The sequence below is a fragment of the Tachyglossus aculeatus genome (genome assembly GCF_015852505.1).
Source record: "Tachyglossus aculeatus isolate mTacAcu1 chromosome 12 unlocalized genomic scaffold, mTacAcu1.pri SUPER_6_unloc_1, whole genome shotgun sequence".
NCBI classification, from domain to species: domain Eukaryota; kingdom Metazoa; phylum Chordata; class Mammalia; order Monotremata; family Tachyglossidae; genus Tachyglossus; species Tachyglossus aculeatus.
Window position 1 is genome coordinate 17663869 of NW_024044828.1, and position 17605 is coordinate 17681473.

At 60.0% G+C, this 17605-nt stretch overlaps 1 protein-coding gene across 1 annotated transcript in view; it reads right to left on the reverse strand.

Annotated features, from left to right (window-relative positions):
• Nucleotides 1-6231: 6231 nt before the first annotated feature.
• ACIN1 (apoptotic chromatin condensation inducer 1) overlaps nt 6232-17605 on the reverse strand; it is a 35470-nt gene continuing 24096 nt past the window's right edge. Inside the window, 12 exon segments of the mRNA XM_038741380.1 lie at nt 6232-6430; nt 6432-6631; nt 6717-6817; nt 6935-7259; nt 7360-7467; nt 7561-7668; nt 8537-8682; nt 8777-8918; nt 9076-9228; nt 9323-9465; nt 10597-10639; nt 14657-14831. Of these exon segments, the coding sequence (XP_038597308.1) occupies nt 6322-6430; nt 6432-6631; nt 6717-6817; nt 6935-7259; nt 7360-7467; nt 7561-7668; nt 8537-8682; nt 8777-8918; nt 9076-9228; nt 9323-9465; nt 10597-10639; nt 14657-14831 (1753 nt within the window). The 3' untranslated portion in view covers nt 6232-6321.

Here is a 17605-nt window from a genome sequence, read left to right on the forward strand (position 1 = left end):
GCCCCCCAGCGCTTAGAACACTGCTTTGCACATAGTAAGCGCTTAATGAGTACCATCATTATTATTATTATTATTCTCTGAGCCTCAGTGACCTCATCTGTAAAATGGGGATGAAGGCTGGGAGCCCCACGTGGGACAACCTTATCACCTTGTATCCCCCAGCGCTTAGAACAGTGCTTTGCACGTGGTAAGCGCTTAACAAGTACCATTATTATTATTATTATTATTATTATTATTCTCTGAGCCTCAGTGACCTCATCTGTAAAACGGGGATGAAGACTGTGAGCCCCCCGTGGGACAACCTGATCACCTTGTATCCCCCTAGCGCTTAGAACAGTGCTTTGCACATAGTAAGCACTTAACAAGTACCATCATTATTATTATTATTCTCTGAGCCTCAGTGACCTCATCTGTAAAATGGGGATGAAGACTGTGAGCCCCACGTGGGACAACCTGATCAACTTGTATCCCCTCCAGCGCTTAGAACAGTGCTTTGCACATAGTAAGCACTTAAGTACCATTATTATTATTATTACTATTATTCTCTGAACTTCAGTGACCTCATCTGTAAGATGGGGATGAAGACTGAGCCCCACGTGGGACAACCTGATCAACTTGTATCCCCCCCCCAGCGCTTAGAACAGTGCTTGGCACATAGTAAGCGCTTAACAAATGCCATTATTATTATTATTATTATTATGTCGAAGGTTGGGAGCGACCCGGGAACAGGGCCGGGGGAGGCTGCTCTGCACGTCCTGACTGAGGAGGGGGAGGATTTTGGGGGGGCCTGGGGGCGGTATTGGGGGGGGTCCGGGGGTCGGGGGGCGGCTATTGGGCAGGTAAGGGGCGCGGGACCCGAGGGGGGGGCGGGGGGGGGGAGCAGCAAAAAGACCTGGGTTCTTATTCCCACTTGTCTGCTTTGGGTCCTTGGGTAGCTCACTTTACTTCTCTGGAACTCAGTTCCCCCATCCAATTGCCAGCTGTGTGACTTTGGGCAAGTCACTTCACTTCTCTGGGCCTCGGTTCCCTCCTCTGTAAAATGGGGACAGAGACTGTGAGCCCCACGTGGGACAACTTGATTACCTTGTATCCTCCCCAGAGCTTAGAACAGTGCTTTGCACATAGTAAGCGCTTAACAAAGTACCACAATTATTCTTACTATCTGGGACTGATGATGTGGGACATGGGGCTCTCCTAGACTGTGGGCCCGTTGTTGGGAAGGGATTTGTTGCCGAATTGTACTTTCCAAGCGCTTAGTCCAGTGCTCTGCACACAGTGAACGCTCAATAAATACGATTGAATGAATGAATGAATGCGGGAGGCCGGCAGGCGCCGGGCCCGTGCTGCCCCCTGGCGGCCGACGCCGGCATGGCCGCTACACGTTTTCATTCATTCATTCATTCATTCATTCATTCATTCATTCAATCTTATTGATGGAGCGCTTACTGTGTGCAGAGCACTGTACTAAGCGCTTGGGAAGTACAAGTCGGCAACATATAGAGACGGCCCCTCCCCAACAACGGGCTCACAGTCTAGAAGGGGGAAGGCAGACAACAAAACCAAGCAAGTAGGCACCAATAGGATCAATAATTGTATTTATGGAGCGCTTACTGTGTGCAGAGCACTGGACTAAGCGCTTGGGGAAGTACAAGTCGGCAACATCTAGAGACGGTCCCTACCCAACAACGGGCTCACAGCCTATAAGGGGGAAGACAGACAACAAAACCAAACAAGTAGGCACCAATAGGATCAATAATTGTATTTATTGAGTGCTTACTGTGTGCAGAGCACTGGACTAAGCGCTTGGGAAGTACAAGTCGGCAACATATAGAGACGGTCCCTCCCCAACAACGGGCTCACAGTCTAGAAGGGGGAAGGCGGACAACAAAACCAAACAAGTAGGCACCAATAGGATCAATAATTGTATTTATGGAGCGCTTACCGTGTGCAGAGCACTGGACTAAGCGCTTGGGGAAGTACAAGTCGGCAACATCTAGAGACGGTCCCTACCCAACAACGGGCTCACAGTCTAGAAGGGGGGGAGACAGACAACAAAACTAAGCAAGCGGGCCTCAATAGGATCATCAATATAAATCAGTAGAATTATAGGTATTCATTCATTCAATCGTATTTATTGAGCGCTTACTGTGTGCAGAGCACTGGACTAAGCACTTCGGAAAGTATAAAAGTCGGCAACAGATAGAGACGGTCCCTCCCCAACAACGGGCTCACACTCTAGAAGGGGGAGACAGACATCAAAACAGGTAGGCAGGCGTCAAAAGGTTTGGAGAGGAGGGGGTCCCGCCGAAAATAATAATAATAATGTTGGTATTTGTTAAGCGCTTACTATATGCCAAGCACTGTTCTAAGCGCTGGGGTACATACAAGGTTAGCAGGTTGTCCCGCGTGGGGCTCCCAGTCTTCATCCCTATTTTACAGATGAGGTAACTGAGGCCCAGAGAAGTGAAGTCATTTGCCCAAAGTCACACAGCCGACAAGGGGCGGAGCCGGGATTAGAACTCATGACCTCTGACTCCCAAGCCCGAGCTCCTACCACTAAACCACGCTGCTGCTGCTGATGGTATTTGTTAAGCGCTTACTATGTGCCAAGCACCGTTCTAAGCGCTGGGGCAGATACAAGGTTAGCAGGTTGTCCCGCGTGGGGCTCCCAGTCTTCATCCCTATTTTACAGATGAGGTAACTGAGGCCCAGAGAAGTGAAGTGATTTGCCCAAAGTCACACAGCTGACAAGGGGCGGGGGCGGGATTAGAACTCATGACCTCTGACTCTCAAGCCTGGGCTCTTACCACTAAGCCGCGCAGAAGGGGGTTAGGCCCTGATAATAACAATAATAATAATGCTGAGAAGCAGCGTGGCTCAGTGGAAAGAGCCCGGGCTTGGGAGTGAAGGGTTGTGGGTTCTAATTGTGGCTCCGCCACTTGTCTGCTGTGTGACCTGGGGCCAGCTGCTCCACTTCTCTGTGACTCAGTTAACTCATCTGAAAAAATGGGGATTAAGACTGTGAGTCTCACGTGGGACAATCTGATTACCTTATTTCTACCCCAGCGCTTAGAACAGAACTTGGCACATAGTAAGTGTTTAATAAATACCACCACTATTATTATTATTATTATTATTAAATTAAGTGCTTACTAGGCACCAAGCACTGTTCTAAGAGCTGGGGTAGATACAAGGTAATCAGTTTGTCCCCCCTGGCACTCACAGTTTCAATCCCCATTTTACAGATGAGGTAACTGAGGCCCAGAGATGTGAAGTAACTCGCTCAAGGTCACACAGCAAAGTGGCAGGGCGGGGATCAGAGAAGCAGCGTGGCTCAGAGAAGCAGCGTGGCTCAGTGGAAAGAGCACGGACTTTGGAGTCAGAGATCATGGGTTCGAATCCCGGCCCTGCCAATTGTCAGCTGTGTGACTTTGGGCCAGTCACTTCACTTCTCTGTGCCCCAGTTCCCTCATCTGTACAATGGGGATGAAGTCTGTGAGCCTCCTGTGGGACAGCCTGATCTCCTTGTAACCTCCCCAGCGCTTAGAACAGTGCTTTGCACATAGTAAGCGCTTAATAAATGCCATCATCATCATTATTATTATTATTATTATTATTATTAGAACCCACATCCTCTGACTCCCAAGCTCGGGCTCTCCCCATTAGGCTATGCTTATGGCAGCGTGGCTCAGTGGAAAGCGCCCGGGCTTTGGAGTCAGAGGTCACGGGTTCAAACAAACCCCGGCTCTGCCAATTGTCAGCTGTGTGACTTTGGGCAAGTCACTTCACTTCTCTGTGCCTCAGTTACCCTATCCCTAAAATGGGGATAAAGACTGCGAACCTCACGTGGGACAACCTGATCAACTTGCATCTACCCCAGCGCTTAGAACAGTGCTTTGCACATAGTAAGCACTTAACAAATACCAACATTATTATTATTATGTGTTGAGCGCTATGTGCCAGGCTGTTCTAAGCGCTGGGTCGATACAAGCAAAGGGGGTTGGACGGGGTCCCTGTCCCACATGGGGCTCACAGTCTCAATCCCCATTTTACAGATGGGGGAACTGAGGCCCAGAGAAGCGACGTGACTCACCCCAGGTCCCACAGCAGGTAAGTGGCAGAGTCGGGATTGGAACTCATGATCTTCTGAACCCCAGGCCTGTGTGCTATCTACTATGCCATGCTGCTTCTCCATGCGCCCACGGGCAACTGCACAACTTTATGGCATGCCCCTTGCCCTCACCCTGGTGCCATGGGGTGGGTTGGGGGGCAGGGAAAGGACTCACCCACGTCCTGCCTTTGGCCAGGAACGCCCTCCCTCCTCATATCCGACACACTCACTCTCCCCCTCCTCAAAGCCTTATTGAATCAATCGTATTTATTGATTGATCATATTTGAAGGCCCATCACCTCCAAGAAGCCTTCCCTGACTTAAACCCTCCTTTCCTCTTCTCCCACCCTCTACTGCGTCCCAACTTGCGCCCTTTCATCATCATCATCATCAATCGTATTTATTGAGCGCTTACTACGTGCAGAGCACTGTACTAAGCGCTTGGGAAGTACAAATTGGCAACATATAGAGACGGTCCCTACCCAACAGTGGGCTCACAGTCTAAAAGGGGCTCACAGTCTAAAAGTCTCCCAGTCTCATAACATTATGTCCGCATCTATTTTACTTGTACCTATCTATTCTATTTATTTTATTTTGTTAGTATGTTTGGTTCTGTTCTCTGTCTCCCCCTTTTAGACTGCGAGCCCACTGTTGGGTAGGGACTGTCTCTATACGTCACCAATTTGTACTTCCCAAGCGCTTCGTACAGTGCTCTGCACATAGTAAGTGCTCAATAAATACGATTGATGATGATGATGATCATTGATTTATTTATATTCACGCCCATCTCCCACTCATTCATTCATTCAGTCGTATTTATTGAGCGCTTACTGTGTGCAGAGCACTGGACTAAGCGCTTGGGAAGTCCAAGTTGGCAACATATAGAGACGGTCCCTACCCAAAAGCGGGCTCACAGTCCAGTGGAAAGGGCCCAGGCTTTGGAGTCGGAGGACACCGGTTCAAATCCCGGCTCTGCCAATTGTCAGCTGTGTGACTTTGGGCAAGTCACTTCACTTCTCTGCGCCTCAGTTACCTCATCTGGAAAATGGGGATGAAGCCTGAAGGCCCTCAGTGGGACAAACTGATCACCTTGTAACCTCCCCGGCGCTTTGCACATAGTAAGCGCTTAATAAATGCCATCATTATTATTATTAAACTTGTGGGCGGGGAATGTGTCCTTGATTGTTGTATTGTACTCTCCCAAGCGCTTAGTACAGTGCTCTGCACACAATAAGAGCTCAATAAATATAACGGACTCGTTCCAGCTCCCCTGTTGGATGCACCGTGGGAGGGTGAACTTAACCCCACTCTGGGAAGGGCTCAGCGACTGCGGCAGAGCCGGGCAGGGGGAGACGGCTCCGGACCCTCAGTCATCATCATCATCATCATCAATCGTATTTATTGAGCGCTTACTATGTGCAGAGCACTGTACTAAGTGCTTGGGAAGTACAAATTGGCAACATCCCACGAGGGCCGGGATTGGACCCCTCTGGCGTCGCCTCCCCCCCAAGTCCCCTTCCCAGGAAAACCACAGTTTCACAGTCGGCTCAAACTAACTCGGATTTTTATTCTCTTTCCATAGACCACATCATTTAATAATAAAAAAAATAAAAATAAAAATTGAACAGAAGGAAGGAGGTGGATACAAAGTGGGTGGGCGAGGGCCTGTGGGCTGGTCAGTGGACCGACTGCAGGGCAGAGGCGGGGCGGGAGTTGGGGGGGGTCTCTGAGGGAACCGCGGGGGCCGGGCCCGGGGGGAGAGACGCTGATTCAGCTCATAGGTGACCCAGTCCCGGCCCCGGCCGTTCCCGAGAGGAGGGTGACGGGCCCCTCTCCCCGCGGGGGCCGCTGCTCAGGGACGACGGATGAAACGATGAGACGGACACGGCGGGGACGGAGGCAGGGAGGCCGTGGGGCCTGCTGGAATCACTGCCTCCCTTTCCCCTCCCCTCCTCTGGGCCTCAGGGAGGGGGGAGGGCAGAGGGAGGAGGGGGCGCGTGCCCCCCCAAGGTGGGTGAGGGCCGATGGACAACGGCAGCTCCCTCCTCCTCCTCCTCCTCCCACGGGGCCCCTCTCCCGGGTCTCCCGGGCAGGGCCAGCAGCGTGGAGTGGGCGGCGGCGGCGGCCCCCGTCGGGCCTCGGCCCCGAGCGGAGCGGGGGTGCCCGGTGCCCGGTGCCCGGCGCGGCTCTCCCTGCAGCCGCGCGGCCGGCTAGCGGCGCCCACCCCGGTCTCGGACGGGCGTGCTGCGGCTGCGGCTGCGGCTGTGGCGCTTGGCGTCCCGCCGGTCCCGGCCCCGCTCCCGCTCGCGGTCCCGCTCCCCCCCGGTCTCGCTCCCGCTCCCGCTCGCGCTCCCGCTCGCGCTCCCGGCTGTGCTCGCGCCGCTTCTCCCGCTCCAGCTGCCGGCTCCGCTCCCGCTCGGCCTCCTTCTCGCGCTCCTTCTGCTCCTCCTCCTCCTGCTCCTTCCGCCGCTTCTCCCGCTCTTTGGCGCGCTCGGCGCGCTCGGCCTCCTTCTGGATGATCTGCGGGCGGGCGGGCGGCGGGGTCAGGGGCCGGGCCTCCCTCCGCCCTCCCCGCCCGCCGCCGTCCCCGGGGGAGCAGACCGACCTGGCAGTCTGTCAGGGGGAGCCAGTAGATGCACGGCGCTGCCTTGGTCTTGCGGAAGAGGTCGTCCAGCAGCTTGGCCGGTGGCTCCTCCTGGGCTTTCTCTGCGAGGCAAAGGGGAGGCAGCGTTGGAGGGGCCGCCGCCCCCCACCCCGTCCCCATCCTCCCCGGCGACCCCCTCCACCGTCCCCGCCAGCGGGGAGGCCGGCTGAAGCCCCTACCTTTCTTCTCGCTTTTCTTCTCCTTGGACTTGGCCCTCTCCTTCCGGCGCCGGTCGCGGGAGCGGGAGCGGGAGCGGGGCCCCTCGCGCACTTTGTCCCGGTCCCACTCCCGCTCGGAGCGGGTGCGCTCCCGCCGCTCCATCTCCCGCTCCCGCTCCGCCCACTGCTCCCGCACCGCCCGCTCCTGCTCCCGCTGCTCCGCCCGCGGATGCTGCTGCGGCTGGGCCGGGGGCGGGGGCGGGGGGTGCAGGGGCCGTGGGCCGCCCTGCTCCTCGGATTTAGGCTCGGAGGGCCGGTCCGCCAACAGGCCCCGGTGGAAGTCCAGCTGAGGGGAGGAGGGCGGAGGAAGACGTTGGAGACCGAGGGGACACCCGCCTCCCCGCGTCCTCCCTCGTCCCCGCCCAGACACCCCACCTCCCGCCTACCTCGTCCTGCTCGGCGTAGTCGGCACACAGGAACTTGGGGTTGGACTGGGGCCACTTGACGCCGTGCAGGGCCGTGCGGGTGGCGACGGCCTCCTCCACAGTTGAATACTGGGGGAGGGCGAGAAGGGGGCCAACTCACCGGCCGTCCTCCCCTCTCCCCACCCGGCCGCCCCCGCCCCGGCGGAGGGCTCCCTTCCTCACCGTGACATAACAGTGGGATTTGATCTTGTCGATCCAGAAGGCCTCTTCCACCAGGGTCCCGGTGCGACCCAGCAACTCCTTCAGCTGGCCCAAGGTGAAGGGGCGAACCTGCAGTTGGGAACAGAGCGTCGGGGCCGATGACGCGCGGGTGGAGGGGCGGCAGGGTGGGGAGCTGCTCCCGAGGATCCCACGGGGGAGGGCCAGAGCCCAGTGGGCAGAGCTGCCTGGTGGAGACAGTTCAGGCCGGGGATTCGGGAGAACCGGGATCAGTTCTGGCTTTGTCGCTTGCCTGCTGGGTGACCTTGGACGAGCCCCTTAACCGCTCTGTGTCTGTCACTACCTCCTAAAAAACAGGGCTAAAATACCAGTCCCCCTGCCCTCTTAAAGACCGTGAGCCCTGTGTGGGACTGAGCCTGATGTGGTTATGCTGGAACCAGTGCTGAAAAATGCCATTATTCATTCATTCAGTCATTCATTCATTCTGGGCCGTCCAGAAGGATGGGGCAGGCCAAGGGAATGTTTGATGTCTTGCTTCCCAGTTTTGTGTTCTTTCATTCATTCATTCAATCGTATTTATTGAGCGCTTACTGTGTGCAGAGCACTGTACTAAGCGCTTGGGAGGTACAAGTTGGTGACATATAGGGACGGTCCCTATCCAATAACGGGTTAGAGGCAGCAACAGTAGCAAAGGGAAGACAGAGAGAGATTGGGGGGATAGGGGGGTGTTTGTGTGGTGTGTGTGTGTGTCTCTAGACTGTAAACTTGCTGTGAGCAGGGAAAGTGTTTATTGGTATACTGTATTCTCCCAAGTGCTTAGTACAGTGTTTTGACACACAGTAAGCACTCAATAAATGATTGAATACGAGTGCGTGTGTGTCCACCTGTCCATTTGTCCCCGTAGCAGTTCCACTAGACCGAGGAGATTCCAGAGCGGCCATCCCCCACCCCGGAGACATGGGAGGGAGCGGCTGCTCACCAGGTTGGAGATGTGGACGATGCTGCTGATCTTGCCCCGGGGCGGGGAGGGCACCTGGGCCGTGCGCACGGGGTCGTCGATGGTGATGGAGACACCCGACTTCTGTTGGCTGATGGAGCGGCGGGTCAGGGTGTCCCCCAGGCTCACTGGAAGAGCGGAGAACACGGGAGGTCACCCGCAGGCGCCAGCCGGGGGTCCCCGCTCCCGCCTCGGGCCGACCGCCCCCTGCAGCCCGCCCACCTTTCTTCACTTCGTGCTCCACGGGCGGGGGCAGGGCCACTTCCACAGAGACCTGGGGAACCTCGGGAGGCTCGACCTCGGCCTCCTTCTCCTCCTCCTCCTCCTCCCGCTGCCCGTTCTCTTGGCCCTCGGCGGGCACCACCTGCAGGGAGACAGTCGCGATCCTGGGGAAGGCGGAAGGTGGGGCATCCCCCGCCCCACAGGGAGCCTCCGCTTCAACGGGGAGACGGGACCCCCACGGTCTCTCCCGTCCCCCCACCCCCCCCGAAGCCGACGACAGGCGCCCCCCGGGCCCTCACCTGGGTGACCGTCCGGCAGATCTTCAGGCCCTTGTCGTGGGCGGCGTCCTCGCCGTTGCGCTCCGCCTCGTCCTCGGAGATGCGGGAGTCGTCGGCGTGCAGGTCCACCACGGCCTCCTGTCCCGCCAGGGGTTTGATGTTGGGGATGAGGCTCTGGGACACAGACACTCCCCTGTTACACAGGCCCACACCTGCCCCCGGCCCTTGAGCCCCGGCCCGGCGTCCCCCGCCTCCCCCGGCCCCACACCTTGAGCGACTCGGTGGTGATGCTGATGGAGGGTTTCTTCTGCGTGGCGGCCGTGCTGGCCCCCCAGCGCCGCTTCCGCCCGGGCTGACCCCCCTCCGTGTCGCTGTTGCCCGAAGGGCCCCCCTTGGAGGCTGCTGCTGCCGCTGGGACACAAATCCCCCACCCCCGCCCCGCCGTTAGATGACACCAAGCCCCCCCGCCTGCTGGCTCGCTCTGCCTCTTGGGGAGGAACGCTGGGCTCTTTTAGACTGTGAGCCCACTGCTGGGTAGGGACTGTCTCTAGATGTTGCCAATTTGTACTTCCCAAGCGCTTAGTACAGTGCTCTGCACATAGTAAGCGCTCAATAAACACGATTGATGATGATGATGATCCGTGGGGTCAGGGGATGGAGTGGAGCCACGGGAAGTCGGGCCGCTCAGCAGCAGGGAAGCAGTGTGGCCCGGTGGGAAGGGCAGGGGCCCGGGTGTCAGAGGACTTGGGTTCTAATCCCGGCTCTGCCACGTGTGTGACCTTGGGTGAGTCACTTAACTTCTCTGGGCCTCGGTTCCCTCATCTGTAAAATGGGGATTAAGACTGTGAAGCCCACGTGGGGCAGGGACTGTGTCCAACCTGATTATCTTGTATCGGCCCCGGTGCCTGGCACATAGTAAGTGCCGGACAATTACTACAATTATTATTATAACTGGTTGGAAGTCCAGGGTGGGGACTGGGGCCGGAGCGGGGTGGCCAGAAAGAAGGTTCAGGGAAGAGTAATCGGGAAGCGACGTTAAAGGACGACTGTTCATCTGTCCCTCTTGCCCCCCCCGAGGCAGAGCCGACTACATGGGAGACGGGGTTCCCCGTTGCCTCTTTCCGACTACCCTGGGGGCGGGACAGTCTTCTAGACTGTGAGCCCACTGTTGGGTAGGGACCGCCTCTATATGTTGCCAACTTGGACTTCCCAAGCGCTTAGTACAGTGCTCCGCACACAGTAAGCGCTCAATACAATTGATTGATTCAATAAATACGACTGATTAGACTGTGAGCCCACTGTTGGGTAGGGACCGTCTCTATATGCTGCCAACTTGTACTTCCTAAGCGCTTAGTACAGTGCTCCACGCACAGTAAGTGCTCAATAAGTATGATTGAATGAATGAGTGAATGAATGAATGAATGGAGAAGGTGGCAAAAGAGGGAAGAGGGCAAAGGGCCAGCGGGAACCAGGGAATTCTGGGAGATGGGACCTCGGCACGAACCGATCCCTTGAAACGCCAACAATCTGGGGGTGACTTACAGACCACGGAGATCTTTCTCTTGAAGGATTTGGGTAGTGCGCTCTGCAAAGATAAGGGAAGGGTGGGGGAGAGAGAGAGAGAGAGGGAGAGAGAGACACCCCACACAAAGGGGGGAAGGAGGTTAGACCGGGCAGTTTGAGCGCGGGCTCCAGAGACAAAGAGAGAGAGAGAGAGAGAGACAGAGACGGACAGAGAGACCAAAACAGAAGTGGCAAACGGCAAAAACGGAAGCGGTATACCGATGCGAGTTAGAGAAAAAAACAAAACCAAACGTCACAGCGGGGAAAAGTCGGTCCAGGCCACCTGCGTGTCAGTTAGGTTTGGCAGAAATAAGCCGGAGGTGAGGCTCGGTGCCCCCTGCCCGCCGGAGACACCCTCCCCATCCCAGTTCCCCGGCCAACCGTGGAAGGGTGGGGCGGCCCGGGCCTCGAGGGCCCTCGGGTGCCTGGCGTCCAATCTCCCGTCCGGGCAAGCTCTTTGCCAGCAAGCCCTCAGGCAGTTCTCGGCCCCCCCAAACAAGGGTCAAGCCTGGTTGTTACGGGGGCCCCGGACACCCAGTCCCCCACGGCCAGGGCCGCCCCGACCCATCCAGGCTCTGGGAGACCCTGGCCCCACTCCAGAGACATTATATGGGGTGGAGGAGGAGGAAGAGGAGAAGGAGAAGGAAGCATCTCGCACTCGGATCTACCGTGCCCCCCTAACTGGCCCAGGCTCCCGGCAAGCTAGGCTTCCACCGGGGCTCGAGTCAGGGGTTCGGGACACCCCTGCCTCCGGACCAAGATGGGGGGGCAATGGGAGGGAGCATAGCACAAAGGAAGAACCTGTGGCCTGGAGTGTCTCTTCCTGGAAAAACTAAGACCACTCCTCCCGGGGCAGAGAAGGGTCGGGAAGCCCCCCCCCCCCCCCGCCACCACAACCCTTCAGCTTCCCCACCCCTTCAAGGATCCCGCTCGGTCGTCTAACCAAGTCTCCTTGGTCTCCATCCGGGGCCGGCCGGACCCCGGCCGGGCCCCTCTCGACGGGAGAGTTAGTGAGAAAGAAACAGGTCTGAATTAAAACAGGAGAAACACGAACCAAAGAAATAAAACCAAGAAGGAAATCAGGAAAAATCATCAAAGGAAAAAAAGAAAATGAAAATAAACAAATCAACAAAAGGGAAAGGAAAATAACGTTTTTTTGAAAAGGGAAAAAAAAAACCAACAAAAGAAAAGAAGAAAAAATAAAAAAGAAAATAAATCAGGAATATGACAAATGTTCCAGGTACCATCTCACACCTGGGGATCTTCAGTTCAGCCAATCGCACCTCACTGTGTACTGTATCTAGTCAACCGCCGGTCCAATCAGAATGAGCCCTCCCTGCTAGGCGCTGTGCGATTGGTGGGGGGTTGGGTTGGCAAAAAAGGTGGGCGCACGGCGTGGTGGTCGGCGCGGCACAGCCAGAGTCCTCCCGGGGGTGCGGGGGGGATAGCGTGGGGGTAGCGTGGGGGGGCGGTGCCCGGTCTCCACAATCTCGGACAGTTCGCTGGCGGTGCCCAGGCTCGGGGCGGGGGGAGAGGGGAGAGACGCCAGTCCTGGCCCTGCGCTGGCACCAGTTCCCAGTCCCTGGCGAGGAGGAGGAGGAGGAGGAGGAAGAGGAGGAGGAGGAGGAGGCGGCCATCTGTAGGTGGCGGGGTTGCCCTGGGTCCAGGCTCGAGAAGCTGGGCCTGGGCCCCGCATCTACGGCGGCGGTCTGCGGGTGGTGGGGTCGCCCCGGATCCAGGGCCAAGGGGCTGGGGCCGGCGGACGGCGGGATCGGGCCGGGTCCGGGATCGAGTTGTTGAGTCCGGGTAGCCCAGGATCGAGGAGACGGGCCTGGGCCCCGAGTCCACGGCGGCGGGATCGGGCCGGGGCCAGGATCGAGGAGACGGGCCTGGGCCCCGAGTCCATGGCGGCGGGATCGGGCCGGGGCCAGGATTGAGGAGACGGGCCTGGCTCCAATGTCCACGGTGGCGGGCGGTGGGTTTGGGCCCGGGTCCCGAGGCCGTGACGGTGGCCTGTGGGTGGGGTTGGGCGCCCGGGTCCCACGTCCACGGTGGCGGCCCGCGGGTGACGTGATGGGATCGGGCTGAATGAGGATGGAGGAGTTGGGCCCGGGTCCCACGTTCATGCTGGCGGCCTACGGGTGAAGGGATCAGGCTGGGTCCAGGATCGAGGGGCCGGATTCGGACCCCACGGCCAGGGCGGCGGACGGCAGGTAGTGAGATCGGGCCGGGTCCGGCAGGACCGAGCGTGCGACAGCCGTGGTCAGCGGATGAAATCTTGCTCGGGGGTGCGGCGGAGGTCGGGCCACGGGCGGTCCCGGAGCCTCGGGTGGGGGGCGTCCCCGGGATCCCGGAGTGACGGCGGGGCCGGGAGGTCGGTCGGGCCCGGCCACGGGCGCTCCGGCTGCAGTGGCCGCAGGGGTCGGACGCTGGACTGTGGCCGGCCCCCAGGGCGTGAGGGAGTGGCCGGTGGTCGCCCCCCTCCAGGGGATGTGAGCGAGTGGCATGCGGTGCTTCGGGATCTGGCCCGCCCGGCTTGCGGGGGGGTCCAGAAGCGGCAGAAGCCGAGAGTCCCTGCTGGTAACTGGTCGCTCCTCAGAGAAAGTCGCTGATATCTCAAAGCGTGTAGAGGGGGGAGGGGGCCCCCGGCAGTCCTCAGGAGGGTCAATGGCGGGGGAGGCGGGGGCCTGGCCCCCACAGACGTACTCTTCTTGGGGTGCCCCTTGCGAGGCGATCACAGAAGTCCGGCCCTCGGGGCACCCCGGGCTTTCAGAACACAAGTCTCTCCTGGGGGGCGGGTTTCCGGAACCCCCTCCCCGCACGGCGACGGTGGGGCCGGGGGGGGTCGCTGGCGGGGAGAGCCCCCCGGCAGGAGCCCACGTGCGGGCGCCCCACTCGGGCCGAGGCACCTCGACAGCAGGCCCGGCTCTGACTGGGCACCTCAGCGGCAGCGGGTGGGTCCGCAGGAGGAGGAGGAGGAGGAGGAAGAGGAGGAGGAGGCAGCAGCAGCGATTGACCAGGTGGGCAGGGTTATATTTTACGGGCGGGTTACCGTACATGAGGTACTTGGACAAAGTTTTACGGGGAAGAAGGACCTTGTAATAAATAATATTCTGCACATCAAATCACTTTCACCGGCCCCCACCCCCCGCAACACACACCAGAGAAAGACTACACACACATGACGGCTGGCCCCACCCGGCCCCTGCTCCCCCTCCCCGAGACCCCGACCCCTGCTCTCTTCACCCCGAGGGTGGCCAAGGGGGAGACTCTGCTGGCTCTGGGTTGCGGGGGGGGGGGAGGGATGGGGTGGGCTGTGTTCGAGGCGGGGCCAAGAGCCCGGCCCGGCTGTGCCGGGGGAACCCGGGGGGCCGGACGGGGAAATGGTGGGCTCCTCGGCGTGGTCCCCATGGGGGGGGGCTGCGGGCGGCCCGGGCCCGAGGGGCCAGTAGTCCGGCCCCGAGGGTGCAGGAGTCCGGCCAAGGCCCAAAGGCCCGGGCCGGAGGGCCCTGGCGTCCACCAGGGGGCGCCGGTCCCGGCCGCCATAAAAAGGAGGGAAAGCTAGAGCGAAGCCAGCCCCACGAGGAGGCGGGCCCAGATGAGGCCCAACCGAGGCTGGAAGAAAAAGGGCCCCGTGGAGGCACAGAAGGACGGCTTCCTCCTCTCTCTAGAGGCTGGGGGTCGGAGGAAAATGACCCCCCCCCCCCCGAAGGATGGGGAGGGCAGTTAAGCCTCCCGACAGGCCAACCGAGGGGGGACGAGGAGCGTCCGGTGGGCTCCCCCGTGGGAGTCGGGCCGGCCCACCCCGACCGGAGGGCCCGGGGCTTCCCTACTGCCAAAACGGCCAACTCTCCCTTCGGCGCTTTCTGGCCTGAGGTTTCCCACCTGGCTGGCTGGGGGCCCCGGTCCTCTCTCCTGGCTCTGCATACCAGGCCCCTTCTGTGGAGCGCATCCCCCTGGAGGGGGGTCACCGGAGCGGCCCGCTCCTTCCCCCGGGGGGACCCTGCACCCGAGCCTCCGGGCCGAGCTGAGCTTTTACCTCTTTCTTCTCGTCATCCTCGGGGCCGCCTTCGGCTCGCTCCTCGCCGCCGGCAGGTTCGGTCACTGCCACCGCCGCCGCCGCCGCCGCCGCCACCGCTGCCGTGGGCGGCTCCGGGGCTTCGGTCTCGGCTCTGCTCTCGGTCGTGTCCATGGTCACTTCTTCCTTCTCCTCGCTGCCGGTGGTGGTGTGTGCGTGTCGGGCGGCGGGGGGGTGGAACAGAGAACACGATGTCAGATCAAGAGTCCGGAAATCCGTTCCCCGTAGCCGCCAGGCTGCCCCCCCAGATTCCGGTCCGATCGCGGGTGGAGAGGAATGGGTCCCCACCCCGATCCCACCCTTCTGACAGGAGAGCCCTGGGGTCCCAGGGACAACCCGGCAGAGACCAGGCTGCTTTGCGGCCCCCTCTCCAAGGACCGAAGCTCGGGGTATCCGTGCCACCGGGTGGACCTCCTCAGACCCATCTAGAGAAACGAGGGGGCCAAGCCCCTTCCCCACCTCATCTGACCCAGGGACGGCAAGGAGATGGCCGGGGCCAGCTCCGGGATCGGCCACCCTACTACACCCACACTCCCTCCGATGCCTCCCCGGGCCCAAGGGCCGGGATGGGCCTCTGGTATTTGGGGTGGGTGGAGGGGAAAGGCGGGAGTTCCCACGCTGTTCTCGAGCTCGGCCCCTTCCCCAGCCGGCCATTCCCACCTCCTCGGGGCAACAAAGCTGCAGGCCTCACTCGCTATCATCAGCCCCCACGTGCTCCTGTCTCGACGGGAGCAATTCGATCCCCCTTCCACGGGCATCCCACAGCCCGCTCCCCACGCCCACACAAAGAAACTCCAGAGACGGGTCTCTAAGTCCCCTCCCCCGCAGGCCTGGGGGTGGGGAAATCAAATCAAGATGACCAGGGGCCTAATCCCCCCGGGGCGAGAAATCAAACTCCTGAATCGCAGCCACCTACGAGCCGCCGGCGATCCAGATAGGCTGGCTGACACACACACACACACACAAACACACACACACACACATACACACACACAGAGGTCAGGACAGGCTCCCGGGGGCCCTGCATCCCGAGGTGGCAAACCGTCCCCCGACTCCCAAGCCCCCGCACACGCAACGCTGCAACTGCCCCGATCCGGGGCAGGCCTTAGTTTGAAAATACCTGCACCCAACATAGAAAAGATGGGGAAGGGGGTTGGGGTGTTTGTGTGGCGGTGGGGGAAAGGGGGGGGTGGCGCGGCGGTCGACTGGAAATCGAGCAGGAAGGACAAAGGAGGGAAAGGAGAAACTGGAAACAAAAGCTAAGGGGGAACGGGAGTCACCGGGGACAGGAGGACAGCGATGAGAGATGGGGAAAGGAGACGCGGGCTGGGGGTGGGGGGACGGGACATGGAAATGTGGAGGTCTCACCCTTCTTTGCTTTCTGATAACATGCTTTTTTTTTTTTTCCTCCCCCTGGAAGTGCAGTTTATTCCCTTCTGGAATGGAAGAAATAACAAAAACCAAACCAAACAAAAAAAAAAAAACCTAAAGATTTTCAAACAAAAACAACCTCCCCCCCCTCCCTCCAAGGGGGGGAAAAAGGGGGGGGGAGGGGGCGCGAAAAAACCAAAAGGCCCCCCTCCTCCCCAGTTCCGGGGGGGAGAGAAAAATCCAGAGATGCGGGGAACGAAAAAATGGTCAATGGCAGAGGGGAGGTGGAGAGCGGTGGCTTTTAAGAGATAAGCGTTAAGTCCTCACGGCAAGCCCCGGGCTCGGCTGGGCAGCTCTGTCCGGAGGAGGAAGAGGTGGTGGTGGTGGTGGCGGTGGCGGAGGAGGTGGAGGGCCAGGCTGCCGGCCGGGGCTGGCTCTATTGTGGTGGCAGAGCGGTGGAGGAGGCGGGCGATCAGCCGGAGCCATGCAGGGGAGCCATCTTGCCACTTACCCAGCAACCCGTGTGTGCGCGGAGAGGGGAGGGCCCTGCACCACAGGCCTCGCCACCACAAGGGAGGGGAGAGGAAGGAGACGACGGGAGACGGGAGCAGCAGCAGGAGGAGGAGGAGGAGGAGGAGGAGGAGGAGGGCAAGAGCGGGAGAAAGAGCAGCAGCAGCAGCAGCAGCAGCAGCAGGCCCAGCGCCGGCTCCCTAAAGCCTGCCCTCCTCAAGGCCGGGCCCAGCTGCTCCCTGGAAGCTTCCAGAGCCCGGGGGATGGGGGGGAGGTGAGGGCTGGGAAGGAGCCGGGCCTGGGACATGAAACCAGATCGGCCTGTCAGATGCCCGCCGGGGAGGGGAGGGAGAGGTCACCATGGTAACGGGGCGGCCCTGCTGCTCCACCCCCGGGGGTGACCGGGGGAGGGCATGTTATGGTGGGGGGTGGGGGGGAAGAGCTGCTTCCCCGGGCCCCAGGAGGGCTCTGAAGAGATCGACAGACAACTTGGTGTGGTAGAGTCTTTAATCAGGCCGCCCTAGCCGGGGTCTCTAGGTGGGGAGGGGCCGCCGGACTCCACGTAGGACGGGCCTGGGCCAGGATGCCCCGAGGGAAGGAAGAGTTGGGAGCCCGGGGGGTAGGGGCGGAGAGCCTCAACCCTAGGTCGGACGGGCAGATTGGGTTGCAAGCGAGGGGAGGGGATGGCTGGCTCCCGGCCAGCGGGCTTTCCCAGCGCGCGCGCGCTCTTGGCCACACTCGTTGAAAAAGAGCCCGACTCACCGAAATCTAACGTCCGGCCTGGCGACGGTCCGACCGGTGGCCAGGCCTGGGCATTCCGTTTAAAACGCTTCAAATGAAATGTAATGTCCTCCCTGGAGCCCCGAGGCCTTTCCGTTCCGAGCCAGGGTCGGCCAGATGCTAACCAGGGACCTCACAGGCCCTTTCTCCCCACCCCCTGGGAGACCAGCCCGGTTGCCTCTTGTCACCGTTAACCTTGGTGGCTGACACCCAGAGTCAGCCCTCTGCTTGTACCGTGTCAGGGGCAGC